The sequence below is a fragment of the Electrophorus electricus genome, chromosome 3 (assembly GCF_041902795.1).
Source record: "Electrophorus electricus isolate QZ-2024a chromosome 3, ASM4190279v1, whole genome shotgun sequence".
Lineage (NCBI taxonomy): Eukaryota > Metazoa > Chordata > Actinopteri > Gymnotiformes > Gymnotidae > Electrophorus > Electrophorus electricus.
Genome location: NC_137499.1, coordinates 3275031 through 3289572, shown reverse-complemented (window position 1 = coordinate 3289572; position 14542 = coordinate 3275031). Strand labels below are relative to the sequence as shown.

At 42.3% G+C, this 14542-nt stretch overlaps 2 protein-coding genes across 2 annotated transcripts; one reads left to right on the top strand and one right to left on the bottom strand.

Annotated features, from left to right (window-relative positions):
• Positions 1–49: 49 nt before the first annotated feature.
• On the top strand, positions 50–2444 carry lto1 (LTO1 maturation factor of ABCE1). Its single transcript, XM_027011647.3, has 5 exons — positions 50–316; positions 548–653; positions 786–856; positions 1000–1117; positions 1398–2444. The coding sequence occupies exons 1-5, from the start codon at positions 258–260 to the stop codon at positions 1467–1469; spliced, it is 426 nt and encodes a 141-aa protein (XP_026867448.2). The 5' UTR covers positions 50–257; the 3' UTR covers positions 1470–2444.
• A 3001-nt stretch (positions 2445–5445) lies between these two features.
• On the bottom strand, positions 5446–13641 carry ccnd1 (cyclin D1). Its single transcript, XM_027012539.3, has 5 exons — positions 13058–13641; positions 11464–11679; positions 10935–11094; positions 9156–9304; positions 5446–9059 (listed from the first exon to the last, which is right to left on the bottom strand). The coding sequence occupies exons 1-5, from the start codon at positions 13253–13255 to the stop codon at positions 8904–8906; spliced, it is 879 nt and encodes a 292-aa protein (XP_026868340.1). The 5' UTR covers positions 13256–13641; the 3' UTR covers positions 5446–8903.
• Positions 13642–14542: the final 901 nt, after the last annotated feature.

Genomic DNA, 14542 nt, shown 5'->3' with positions numbered 1-14542 from the left:
AGCTGGGGGCGCTAATCTCCAACTAGATCTGCCACTGGGAAGACGTACAGCAAAGGAAGTCAGCAACGAACTACCTGGTTTACATGGCGAGTGCGTAGGGAGGATTAGGCGCACAGGGTGTTTACATGGTGGCTAAATACAGAAGATTAGACGTACAGGGTGTTTACATGGTGACTAAGTACAGAAGATTGGACGGGCAGGGTGTTTGCTGACTTCTTTCAGTAAACCTCGGATGTGTGACTTGTTTTTCACAGGCCATGGCGTTTTTGTCGCACACGGATGATTTGTTCGACTCAATTCTTATGGCAGATGACAGGTAAAAAGTAACGTAAAGCAACCTGATTTTGCACCGTCTTACTGCAGCGAACGGCTACAAATATGACGGAGTCGTTTTCGTGCTGTAACTAGGTTTGTGCCACGCACGGCGGTGTGCCTGACCACGGTGGTTAACATGTCAGCCGCGCCGCTCCTTAGACACCTAACCAGGGGTGACTTTCCTCTCCGAAAGGTCGTGTTCATTTCCACATTTGCATTTCTCCGCTCCCAGGTTCCACACCCAGGGATACCGGGACGGCTTCGAGGAAGGCAGCCGTGAGGGAACGATGGAGGGACGACATCACGGGGCGCTTCACGGAGCCAGACTGTCTGCTGAGGTACGCGTCGTCTCACCTCGTACACTTTTAGACTTCCATTTTAGTCACATGTGACTAAATGTTTATCTTTTAATTCATTCCCGAAGAGTAAGTGATGTATTTCATTTCTGAAGGTGATGTGCATCGTTTCAGGTCTCTTTTTACCATGGCTTTGCCCTCGCATGGAAATTTCTGATTCAAAACCACGAGGAAGTTAAAGCAAGGTAGATGGCTGGGATGCTCCGTACCTGGTCCACGAAGTGTCCTTTGGCATATCAGAGCAAATAAATACTAAATACTAGTATTTAGTATTTAATATACTAAATAATTCTAAATACTAGCTAACCATCTTTTATTGTCCTTCCAGAAAGCAATTGAAAGCAGTTGAGTCTCTGGTTGGTTTAATCCAAAGGTTTCCACATGAAGATCCACAGTATGAAAACCTCCAGGAAGACACGGCAAAAATTAGGGCAAAGTTTCGACAGGTAAGTCAGGGTAATCTTTCCTTATTTTTAAAACGCAACATATTGCTTTCAATAAACATGAAACTACTTTGAAGGTTTTTGTTGCCACATACCGTACCAAAATTAGTTGAAGAAAGCACTGCTTGAAGTATTTTCATTGCATAATTTTAATTTTAATCTGGCCTACTTTTTGGACTAGTGTCACCATGTTTATAGGTTTTAATGTGTCTGTAATCATAATGTATCCCAATAAGGAATCCCCTTTAAAAAGGCCATTAAAGGGATTTTTTTTATGCCATAGGTATGTTCTTTACTGAACGTGGTTGCAGACTTTCGTGAGTATGTTGGCGGATCATCACAAATGTCATTCTGAAAAATGGCGGAGATGTCAAACCCTGCAGGAGGAGGCTCAGAGATCCTGCCAAGCATCCCACCGTGTTACAGAGAGAAGAGAAATGGGCATCTACACAGGCGGATGTGAAAATCGAGAGTTAAGGCTTTGTGTGGTGCTCTCAAAACCTTTTATGCTTTAGTGTATTGGGGAAAGACTGAGGCTTCCATGTAGCTGGCCAAAGTAATTAAGCCAACAAGGCAGTCAGATAATGATAACAGGATTTTATGAGTGCTGTCAAAGACACTTGTGTCTTTAAGATGCATGATGGAGAATGTGAGTAAATCTGGGATCATTGAAGTGGTGGATTTGCCTTCATCTCATTGCTCCAGTTCTCTTGTTGAGCAGTTTAATTTTATGATGATGCTTGAAACGCTTATATAGTTAAATGAACTTTGGGCGTGCAAGTTGAAGTACATACACCATCTTGTGGTGAAATAGAACAGTCAGTTGTTCAGCTCTGCAGTCTCCCTCTGCTGGACAAAATCAGAACTGCTAGACTGGCATTGATTGAAGAATATTTATAGACCGTTTATTTGAATATTCATGCTGATGATTGAAAGCATTTACTGGAGCATTTCGCCCCATTGTCTATAGATTGAGAGACTCCTTACATGGAATTACATTAAAGTAATTGGTAACAGATGGGTCAAAGTACGCATGTTGGCATTTTATGTAAGCGTGCCAATTTTGGATATCTTTGTTAAGGGTTGATGGGTTAGAAACTTCTTTTTAAATTCCAATTTACATCGTCATTTGGACTTAAGCCAGTGATGCTCCTTTGCATACTACCATAATTATTTGTTAATGACAACGTTATGAGTGAGTGAATGATGAGTCTTGGCCAAGGGAGTCAGCCAGTATTTTATGGTTTTTATTTATTTATGTTTTTATTTATTTATTTTTGAATCTGTACTTTCAGGGATGAGGTTTTCCAATAATAAACTGATTCTTCTTTGTGCTGTTTTTGTGGACTTTTTAAATAGAATTTGTATTCCATCCTTGTCCTTTGTGAAACAATGCTGTGATAAAACCTTCAAAGATGTCTTGCATTTCAGTAGAAGTGCCACCACACTAGATAACCTTATCTCCTTTGTGCCTCATGATGTAATCAGAAGCCTTGCATTAGTTACCTCCCTCCCCCTAGAGTATGTGTTTGATTTTATAATGCGAATGCTTACACCTGCTCTTGGCACAAATCCCAGTTATCTTTTGTTAGTTTTGGTTAACCAACCCTGGGCCCCATGAAATTCCACTGCTGGGTCTCTCAATGCCATTTCATGGGTGGTCAGCAAAGTCTCCTGACAGATAGCGTTCGGCTTCTCTCCTGGGCCCAGTATGGGGACAGCCTCTGGGTCTGCAACAATACCGCGGCTGGGGCCCGCATGAGAGGGCCAGGGGCTGTGGGACGCGCTCCGTTTTGTTCTGCTCCCCCTTCACATTTTCAGGCGGTAGTGCAGCTCAGAATTCTCAGGCGGACAGGAGTTGGCAGCAAATGAGAGGGTGTTGCTGGAGGTGGCAGCTGGTCTCCGCTCTGGGCACCAGCAGGTGAACACGGGGCCCGATGGCGGCACCTTTAGAGCACGGACAGATAAAACCCTGTTCTTCCCCAAAGGCCTCCACTCAGCCGGTGAGAGCCTCCACCGCAGCCACGCTTGACCCAACCCTGTGTGAACTGCGCTTGTTGGTTCTTTTATGTGCCATATTGAGTCACATGATGGTTATGTGTTTACAGATGTGCTGTCAGGACCAGTGCTATAACAAAGGTTCAGCCTTTTCAGTTTATCTTTTTAAGCATCTTATCTAAATTACAGTTCTAACTTTGACAACAGCAGCCATATTTTAGATGTCTTAAGTGATATGATCTGTATGACATTTGTGTTTAGAATGTATTCCAAATTACAATAACTACTGAGTTACAATTACCCTCTACTGAAACACGAGCTAGCGTCGTGTTACATGCTCAGTATGTTCAGCTGTATTGATTATGGATGGATCCCTACCAGATGTAAGGCTCTGTGTGTCCGTGTGACTAATTAAAAAAAAAAAAAAAGCAGAACAGTAAAACACGGATATGGTGCAGGGGCTGAAAGGACGCTGGAGGAGCCGTTTCTTTGGTTTCCTTTCAGCCAGCAGAGCGGAGTGGCTGGGGCCAGCAGGAGGGGGGTCAGGAGGCCGAGCGAATGGAGGAGGACGCTGGAAGGTTTCAGAAAATGTTCAGGAATTTCAGGAGCAGGTGGCGAGTGGTGACATGAAAGGAGGACGTGACAAATGCAACCGACGGGCACTCCAGGAAGAAAAGACCTCTGCCTGAATGGTGGCATAGTATCTCCCTTTTTGCCTGGTTGCCTCATACCCCCCCACCACCCTCACGCACACACACAAAACGCACACGCACAAATTCTAATCTCAGCCCTGAGCTGCTCACTGGCGCACATACTTCATGGTGTGGATGATAAATGCGCAATTCCTATTCACAGCACAGGCAAGAAATGTGCTGCGCCTTCATTTGGCAGTGGGGGTGGGGGTAAGTGGCTCAGAGTTAGCCCATTCTCCTGTTGCCTGTTGCTTAATATGCTTAATAAGATCTAGATAAAGGCTGTTTTTTTGTTATAACCTTGTAATGTGTGTCAAAGCCCCTGTAAATGACCACCTGTAAAAGGCATCCAGTTCTTCTGACTCTTGTTAAGTGCACTGTGTTTGGTATTAGAAACCAAGCAGGATATTTATGTGTAGGCTTTTCTAGAATACAACATTATTCAAAGCATTATACAAATGTAGCTGTATCACTGTGAGATTATGTAAATTAATTTGTGATATTAAACTTCAGTACACTATGCAGTGCAACATATTTGCCACACAGCAAAAGCCGATCCATCTACTGGTTTTGCATAAACCCATCTGACATGAGGTCAAACCAAATTTGCACTCTGACCTGCTTATAGATAGTGCAAGGGATTTTTTTTTCTGGCAAGATTAGTCTTCTCAGGGCCCAACAAACCACATCAGGAAAGGTGTGTGTACTTGTTGTGAGGGGATGAGCAGAAGCTGAAGATTCAGGCACCAGACTGGATCATGGAGAGCCAGCCCCTGGCATGGAAGTCACACGTTCTTAGCAGCTTTTCGCTCTGCCTTTGCTGGGGTGTGGGAAGCACTGTCGCTTTCTCCTTCGAAGACCACAAACACTGGGGTGCCAAAAGCCAGAGACACCGAATTATCGTGAAACCTCAGTCAGTGTCGAGGAAGTGTGAAATAGTCCAAGTTCCTTTTCTCTTGCTTCTTCTTTGCTGAACCATGCCAGCCAGTTCAAGGTCCCAACCGAACGGAAGATGAAAGGGTTTAATGCTGAGACAGACTGATTGTAGTTTGGCAATAAAAGATGGATATCACCCTCCTGAGGTATGTGAATGCACTGGGTTTATTCGCACAGCTTAGTGATACTCAAAGACAACATTTTCACTATGGAAAAGTTTCTTCTAGCAAAGAAACCTCCCCCTTAAGTATGGAAAAGAACATGTTTTTCGGTGGACCTGGCATTCTTTTGATGTACTCTCTCTTTTGCTGTATCAGTAACAGCTCCACAAGATTTTACAAAATGAAAAACAGCCAATATGAAGTAAGATCCAGACAACCCTGTTAACAGGCAGTTTTCTGTTATTAGACTATGGTCATTTTTGTCTGATAAATGATCTTTCAGTATGGTTCAGTATAGACACATTTGCTGGGCTGTTCATTGACAATGTACAATGTACTGTTAATGTACATTTATGTGAATCTTACTATGTAAAGAATGATTACTGAGAGACCATCTTTCTAGAAAGTTTTTTAAGAACTACATTACGAAAATGGTTTATGACTAGGACAGTACCAAATGTGTTAACCACGTAATCAGTGAACCAGTACCTGAAGCTCTTATGGTCATTGGTAGAAAAACAGAAAAAAGACAAAGTAAGGCAAGTGTTTTTGAAGCTTGAGTTTAATTCTAGCTAACATCATGTCTAGAATGGGTCTGCAAGTAAAGATTGTGCATTTCAGACCAGCAACTGGCAAAAAAATAAATGAACAGACATTAAGTGATATTTTATTGCCAGGTCATCACCATATCTACTAGAGTGTCCTCAGTTGGCCTTTGACCCTTTAGAATGAACAAAATTCAGGACTAAAGACTAAGAACAACTGGCCTCATTTACAACAGAATGGAGACACAAAGCCAAGCGTTTTAGGTTGTGGGGATGATGCAACGACCTCTCAGTTCTCTGAGTCAATTTCTCCCTTTGCGCATTCAAGAGAAAAGCTTGGGTGAAGACCTCCACACCATCCTGTCTTTTTCTTTTTGTATTTATTTTTCCTTAAATGCATGATGTCTGGGCATGTGAACATAAGTTCATGCCAGCTCTTGTCAGACATTTGATTTTTTTTTTTTTTTTTTGTTGTTGTTTTGAGGTAACAAACATTCCTGATACAATACAGAGGATAGTATGTTTTCGTCCCCCTGGGTCCTGGGTTAAGCCAGTAGCTCATTCCTTAGCTCAAAGCTGCACCTCTTTACATAAATTACTATCTCCAGTCACAATGCAGGACATATAGCAGCACCATGTCTATGGCTAAAAGAACATAAAACAGAGGGTGGGTCGAAAATCAGCTCTGGGTGTATATCTGCTTGACAGAATTAACAGTGTGCCAATAATAATAATACAGAATACAGAAAACAGCTGCATCTGTGACTCTTACAAATAGCAATTTTCTAATTCCTACATGAACAAGACATGAAGAAAAAAACTGTTGGCGATTATATCTATTTTCCATTTATTGTAATAATGACACGTGATGCAAGCACGCTAATCATCCTGTGTTCAGAACAAGATGGCCAGGTACTGATACATTAGCGTGGGTGCTGTTAAATTATTACAAATCCACACTATGGCTTTGTAAATTGACATGGCATTTCATATCTACTTTCAGTTTGTACAAACACTTTATAAATATATAACATTTGGGCCACAATCAGCCTGGGGGGAGGGGGGGGGGGGCATATAGTCTCTTTTAATGAAACAGTTAAAAACTCAAATGAGTTATATAATCAAGATGTTTATGGCACCAATTTCATTCAATGCTCTCTCCACTTGCTCATATCAGGACCCAGAAGGATGATGAATAATGCATGTCCATTGGCTGTTGACAACTGGACTAGCAGGCACTGTATGACCAAGTGAAATAAAAAGACAAAACAGAAAAGAAACAAAAGCCCAGGCTAAATCATCATTGCTGAATCATGACTGTTTGAGGTATTGTGGGTAAGAAAGGAACATTTGTCTATTTTTTTCTTTTTTTTCCACCTTTTTTGGAATAATGCAGAAATCACATTAATAAAAACTGATCCAATAATAAAAAAAAAAAAACTACGAAAAGAAACAAGGATGTCAATATCATAATTTTCTATGAGAAAATTAAAACCCATGACATGGCAGTATATTGACATTTTACATAGTCAAAACCAAAAATAGCAGCAAAACAAGACAATAGAATGAAGCATGTCTTTATGTTGGTTGTTTTCTCTTTTTTTTACTTGAAAGTTTCATACTTGCTGGAAATCCCTCCAGAGCAGCTAAATATGAGGAGTGTGCCTCCTGTGTTCCCTCCTTCTCTTGTACAAACACTTCAGTTCTGCGGTTTACTTTCTGATGTCCAGACGTCGCTCTTTTCAGTGTCTCCCTCAGCCATCTCCAACATCCATGCTCATCGTCCCTGGGACCCCTCCTGCGAGAGGCAGGAGGAATACGCAAATCTTGGGGTTTGTGCAAAATCGTCTAGAAGCCACGCCGCTTTGATTTCTCTTACAACGGTGTTCTCGTCTCGAGCACGTCACCTCCTCGCACTCCTGTTGAGCTTTCAAAATGATCTTCTTTTTTTTTTTTGCACAAGGTAGAAAATAGCTGTGTGTGAAGCACATTTCAAAACCAAGCAAACTTGGGTATCCATTTTTGCACTCCATACTGGCCTTATGAGGGGAAAAGGGCAAAATAAATAGTTCTCAATCTTTGATATAGCTATGTTACTTTAGTGTTTTAAATGCGCCAATGCTTCTTCTGCTATTGGGGGGCGCGTAGCTGAACAATGGTAGGCTTGCTTGGGCCGCTCTCATCGGGATTGCGCCAGAACTTTCTCCAGTGTCTGTCCGTCTCTGGCAGCAGGGAGAGGGTGATGGCAGCATTGGCCCTCAGGCTTTATCTCTGCTATTCTGCGAGTATGTATCTTTTCAGTCTCTCAGCGTCTCTCTCTCACTCTCTCTCTCTCTCTTTCTCTCCAACCTACAACACCATAAAGAGACCCGCTCCATGTTGCAGACAGGTTACAAGCCTGCCATCAGCTACTCCATTCCATGTTTTTTTTTCTTTCAGGTTTGTTTTACAAATGTGGATTTTCATAAGCCAGTCTCGCAAGACGGACTGAAAGTGCATTTTTTTTTTTTTTTAATGGAATGGTTTTAGATTATAACATGTATCTAAACAGAACGTAGACTGTGGATTGCACCGTGAGTGTAATGAAGAGAGCAGTTAAGAGACAAGCTTATTTTGTCATAGCCAGTGACAGCATTGGCAGTGAGGAAATCAAAAGATGAAATATATCATGAAAATAATAATAATAATGTCAATGGTTCTGTCTGGTATTAAGTTTAAACCTCAGCTTTGGCAATCCACAGGCCTCTAAATCATAACATAGAATAACACATGCTTAACAAAATATACTAGGGTTACACAAACCATTTTGAAAGAGAAGGAAAACACGTTAGGGAATTTTGAGAAGTCTAGACAATAGAATAAAGTGACTAAACGCATAAGCAAGCAGAGATAGATACACATGCCTAGACTGCAAAAATGGCTGGGGTGACTGTTAGCATGTGTAACATACTAGCTAAAAGAAAGAGAAATCAAACACACTAATAATGCCTTTTCTCTTTCAAAAAAAAAAAAGTTTTAGACACACTCAACACGAAAATATCAAGCTATTTCCTTGTCTATATATATATGACAAGTCACAACTACATATGTAAAATATGTGGTTGTTTAATTTTAAAAAATCCTAAATTTTCTATACATTTTTGTGTCTTATCATTTCACTCAAGTTATATGGAGAAGGCCTGACAGAGAGAGTAATCAGCAATGTGAACGGGTTTTCATCCTTCCCTTGTCCTCGGCTAGTGGGTCTGATCAGTAACAGCCCAGTCATGAAGGCCACAGGGAGGCTCCACTGAGGGCTCAACGGTGAGGGCACTCTGTGGGGCTGATTATGATTGGTTAAGGTGTTGTTGGGGGTTCCAGTGGGGGCTTATGGGTCCCACTCGTCCCACGAAGCCTCTGGTCAAAGCCCAGACCAGACAGCAAACAAGAAACACTCTAGAGAAGAAGCGTGGTCCACTCAGATGTTAACATCCCTGACGTCTGTGGGCGTGCAGGAGAGGTCGGCGTCCTCCTCCACGCGCTTGGTCTCTGTGGAGATGCTGTGTTGCTGTGCTTGCCTGAGGCTCAACTCCAGCAATGACTCGATCTGCTCCTGGCACGATCGCAAACAGTCCTGCGGACAAAACCACAAACATTTACCACCAACGCCATACAACGTGAAACTCATGGGCAGAATGGGCAGAAGGGGCAAGTGGTGGGCAGGACCTACCGGGTCACTCCTGATGACCTGGGAGAGGAAGTTGGTGAGGTTCTGGGAGGAGAGAGAGCCGTTGCTACTTTTCAGGTACAGCCCCTGCACGGCCGCCGCCACGCTGCCCGCCGCCACCATGGAAGGGGGGTTGGCGATGAAGTTGACGTCTGTGAGAGAAAACCACGGACCTCTGGTTAAAACTTGAATCTTAAATCCAACCAGTCGGAGCTTTTGATTAAAAACAAATGCAGCGCAGAGAGTTTCAAGGCTGTTAGAAAAATGACAGTGTTACAAAGAGGGGGCTTTAACGAAGCGTAGCATGACTAAATCATAATGAGGGAGCCAGAGTCAGGGGACAGTGCAAGACATTTTGTGGTGACACCAAGCTGGGACAGGACTCCAGGCATTTAAGGCTTAGGGGTTGCAGGGAGGCTAACTGTGCTGTAGGTCTAGGGGATGGCCTCCCACCCCCTACTGCAACTCTCTCATCCCAACACCAAAGGTCTCCAATAAATCAAGGCTCTTTCCACACATGCAAAACATATTCCCAGTCCAACATTCCTAGAGACAAGTGCATTTAAGGGCATTTTGTAATATGAGAAAGGAGAGCATAATCAACATAAAAATTAAGGCACATTTGCAAGAAAATGACTTCGTCCACACACACACAGACACACACACACGCACACACACACACACGCGCACACACACACAAAATGGAAGAAATAGGAAGGCTTGCACGATGGTAACTTGTCTTCCCACACTGCTTGCATGAGAAGAAAGACAATATAAATCAAAGCAGAGAACCCCCCCCCCTTCCCCCAACCCCACTCACTTTGGGTTTTGCCCACACATGAAGAGTAGCAACATAACACAACGGCCCTTCTCATAGGTAGCAGTGTACCATCACCATCCTGGCGACGAGAGGGTAATTGTGAAGACAAATTGAACATAAAGGCACGGGAGGCATCGCCCAAAGCCATTCACGTCGTCGGCGATCCCACTTCCCCACCACCCACCCAAACCACAATCTCCCTGGCTGCAATCCCAGGCCACTTCCCAAAGAAATGGAGGTCATAAGCATAAAAGAGAAGCAGGCGGCGGCGTTGCCCACTGTGTCAGGGCAGGGACAAAGAAAGAAGGAAAGGGGTATACCAGAGAGGTGCCTTCCTAAGACACTGGGGGTTGGTTAAGACAGACGATAAACTGGCTGTCAGCTGACTTCAGTAGGTTACATAACAATAGAGGTCAATGGGCACGGCCTCTCCTGACCCTGTCTCGGGGGAGAGGCTGCGCATGCTGCAAACGAGCTTACGCAAAGGGGCCCTGGGACATGCGCCTCGTTCCATGAAACGGCAGTAGGTGGCTTCCTCTTTTTCTGTGCTGAACAAGGCGCATTTACATGGTGCGTGCTGGCGGACTGCTGCCATGAGGCAGGGCGCAGATGCAGCCACAAAAGGAAACGCACCCCCCCCCCCCCCCCCACTGCAGACGCTCGTGCTAATTTACAGTACCTCTGCAAAGGGAATTAGGACGATTCCTTCCATCCCAATAAAAAAAGGCCTTTCTGATCGGAAATTGAAGGGGGATGACCAAATGCACAATTTACATTCATGTGAGCGTTCACAGAAGAACGCTCACAGTTTGGTTTTAGAAACAAAGAAACAACAAAGAACAATCTGGCATGTCCTTTTAAAACAGATACTCATCACATGATATTGCCCCTACCTTAACCTCACTTTGAAGTGACACAGATCAAATTAACGGAATAAAAAGGTAAATGTGTATCATGCATACCTGTTGCACAGAGCGCCACAAACGTCTGGGCATGCTTGCGCAGAATCTGTTTGGTGCTTTGATGTATTGGAAGTTTGGTAAGGAAATGCTCGATGAAATCATGTGGCGTCACTGCCGCTAGATCCCACTTCAGTTTGTTCAGTGCCAGTAGTTCCATTTGCTGTAAGAAAGACATGAACACGCGGAGGATGAAGCAACGACGCTTTTAAGTTCGTTAATTCAGTCATTTATATTCACCTTGAATTCTAGGGTTTGGCCGCTAGATGGTGTTATCTTTCAGTTGGGATATCTGTTGTAGATTTAAGCTATTAAATTAACGGCAAATTTCAACCTCAACGATTTAATAAGTTTATAAAGAATATTGGTTAAAAAATATCTGTGCACTTGATTAAATACATTAAAATGATGAATAACATTACATTCGCATGCATTTCAGAAATATCCCTAATGCAACATGCTATGTAGAATAGTGTATAGTGATGTGTAAAATGCTATAATGAAAAATGCAAATATGTTTTTATGTAATTACCAATAGTTCGCAGGGACGAATAGAGTTGTCAGTGTATATGCAAAGCTTCTCGGCTGTTAATGGAACGGTTTCCTTCATTTTAGAGGCCAAAAACATGCAGGTAGCTCCGAGCAACTGTAATCTGGTCTTTTTAGTGGGCTCTACAGATAGAAATCTGTCCAGGTAGTTCATAGCCAACGGGAAAACCTCCTCTTCACATTTCTGTTCTTCACACACCTTAAAAAAATAAGATCAGTATGAGACATAATCCTATATATCCTATACAGTCTGGTAACTTACAAAATACGCACACGTGTTGTTTGGAATTAAAAACCAAGTTTCTTAATAACAAAGAATTCTATGCATTAGGCCTAATTGAAACGTGTTACTGAGGGGTACCACATGGGCTTTATGCATGGGCAGCAGATCACGCTTTGTTAACGAAAGGCTTAATAAGTTAACTAGCAACCGCAATGCCGACTGGGCTATTAATCAATCAATAAACATGTAAACCGCTGTACACTAACACCACAGAACCTTGCAATTTGCAGCAGATGCTAGTGGTCGTTGCTTCTCAATACAAAAAGGTGGCGTCCAGTGGTAGGTTCAGGAAACAATTTCTAGTTCGTCATCTTTTCAAAAAATATTTAAAAATATATCAAAATTGTTTAGATACACATAAGACGTACCTAAATGTTCTACGAGGTATGTTCTATTGTTCAAAAGAAACATAGTTTGAAGAGAATAACGAAAACCGATCGAAATTAATTTAATTTCGATGAGACTCCATGCTGATGCATAGCATGCGACATTTACTTCCAGCGCGGGTTTCAAAAATTAATATAAATTATTTAAAAGGTCTAAATAGCACATTATCTACTTGTAAATCAACTAGAAGCGATATGGTTCGTAATCCGAATATTTATATTAGGTTCTTGTCATTAGAAACCTTTAAAATATCTTATTTCCACGCCGACCTTCAGAGACGTTGTGCATGGGGTATGGCAAACTGAAACAAAACTTTTAACACATAAATATCACGTCTGCTTCTAAGAATCGACTTTAAATAATAGGTATAGCTTAAACGTCTAACAACCGGCGCTTCTGTATGAATACTGGCAATATTTACGTCCATTTAGAATTTTTAAAACATTAAAATAACTTGTCCATACGACAGCAAAGATGGCGCATAACAAGCTACTGGCACGAGTGGGATTGCATACGTGTACATTGATATTAAATTTAAATAAATTCCAAGTAAATATACTTCGGATTTTACTAGTTTAAAAACAAACGAACCGTGCATAGTCCAAATATATACACAATTCAACAAAGATGTTTAAGCATAAAGGAAATCGAACCCTCGTGTCTTGGGAATATTATCACTTTTGTAACGTGCATAAAACGTCAAACACGTAATTCGACAATAATTAGAGCAAAGCAGTCCAGTGTTGAAGCTTTACATTATGAAACACGAAGGTGATAAGGCGGTGACATTAAAATATATCCCCATTAGCCTTCTAATAGGCCTGCTGTTGATCGGGTCCAAAGAGCGAAAGGAGAATCATCTTGAAATGAAGTTGTATAATGTTAAAAACTGTCAGCTCATACAAACCTCGAGCATCCATGTGGCGACGATTTTTCTCATTTTGGGTAAAATTTCTTTCTGAACGCATTTGAAATAATTTGGCGAAGGAAGATAATTTTCCTCTGTTTTAAGCATTGTCTGTAAAACTCGGTCATTCAACAAGTTTGCGTCTTGGTAAGCTCTTCTAATGGTATCCACTTCGCAGCAAAACAGCTGGTGTTCCATGTCTTCGGCGCTGCCTCAACTTTGGCACAAGGCGATGAAAGTAAGATTGTGCGCTTTAGACAAGGGTAGAGGTTCCGTGGATGCTGCCTGCTGCCACTGCGGTGCGAGAGCCTCTGAAAACTCTTGCAGCTCTGTTCCGCTTGACAAAACTCCCCTTCTAAGCAGTGCAGCCTATGACGTTAGCTAACTGTTGTAAAGAAAGATCAAAGCAGCAGCGCAGCCTGTGAGAGTGCGAGAGGGGAGTATGTGTGTGTGTGTGTGTGTGTGTGTGTGTGTGTGTGTGTGTGTGTGTGTGTGTGTGTGTGTGTGTGTGTGAGAGAGAGAGAGAGAGAGAGAGAGAGAGAGAGAGAGAGATACAGAGAGAAAGCGAGAGAGAGAGAGGCTGTCTGCTCGGCGCGGAGATAATTCTCAAAGAACTTTGTGGTCCTTGCTATTGCCGCCAGTATGGAAATGGGAGGTCCTTTTTTTTTTTTTCTTTTTTTTTTTTTTTACCCCGGGTGGCTGAGGACTAAGGGGATACAGCAGGGGGTAGAAACAGAGGAGGAGCGAGGGGTCTTTTCTGGGGAAGGGGGGAGGTTGTTTCGTGGGTATCAAATGAGAGGTAGGGTAGGCTTGTGGTGTGAATGTGTGCGTTGGTAAAGTTTGGTAGGGGGCGGTATAACAGGCTAAATCACCATAATTGTCTTCTGACTCGTTAAAGAGACATGCTGCTCACTAATACGTTGGACTTGTACGTCAAATAGGGTTATAACTATGTTACGTCCTCATACTATTGTCTTAAAAATGCATTTTGCCTGAACGTTTGTCAGGAACCCACCCTCCTCATGTATTCATCGAAACTGAAAGTCCACGGCTAAATGTTCTCAGAGGAATAAACAGTAAGAGTTGTATTTAATTAGTAGCGCGTTTCTAAAACTAAACTTGACGCTGTAATTTGTTATAGTTTGTAAAATAGATTGATAAACTTTTTTAAATGCCCGAAACCAGAACAGGGGGGAGTAGAAATGAGCCCAAAGCAATGAGAAGAACGCAGTTGCCAGGCAGAACTGCGGCACGAGCCTTTTCATCTCGCCTCGTGAATTAATCTTTAAAGGATCTTCTTGCATAAACAAAGACATAAACATCAATTTAACTCGGAGAAAAGACATGCTGCAAAAGACATTAACGTGAAAAGACCCTGGTGTTACAAAGGACAGACGTGGTATAGTATCAGAATTTCAGACCACAAAATTGAAGAAAAAGCAAAATATATTTTTAAAGTTAAATAAAAAGGACTTATTACGACAA

What these genes read in the sequence shown, in the direction of transcription:
- lto1 (XM_027011647.3), top strand. Translation starts at nt 258, where the DNA reads ATGGCGTTTTTGTCGCACACGGATGATTTGTTCGACTCAATTCTTATG. An exon ending in GAGCCAGACTGTCTGCTGAG is followed by an intron (nt 654 to 785) that starts GTACGCGTCGTC and finishes GCATCGTTTCAG; the next exon opens with GTCTCTTTTTACCATGGCTT. An exon ending in CACGAGGAAGTTAAAGCAAG is followed by an intron (nt 857 to 999) that starts GTAGATGGCTGG and finishes TTGTCCTTCCAG; the next exon opens with AAAGCAATTGAAAGCAGTTG.
- ccnd1 (XM_027012539.3), bottom strand. Translation starts at nt 13,255, where the DNA reads ATGGAACACCAGCTGTTTTGCTGCGAAGTGGATACCATTAGAAGAGCT. An exon ending in TTCGTCCCTGCGAACTATTG is followed by an intron (nt 11,095 to 11,463) that starts GTAATTACATAA and finishes TCTTTCTTACAG; the next exon opens with CAAATGGAACTACTGGCACT. An exon ending in AGGTCATCAGGAGTGACCCG is followed by an intron (nt 9,060 to 9,155) that starts GTAGGTCCTGCC and finishes TTTTGTCCGCAG; the next exon opens with GACTGTTTGCGATCGTGCCA.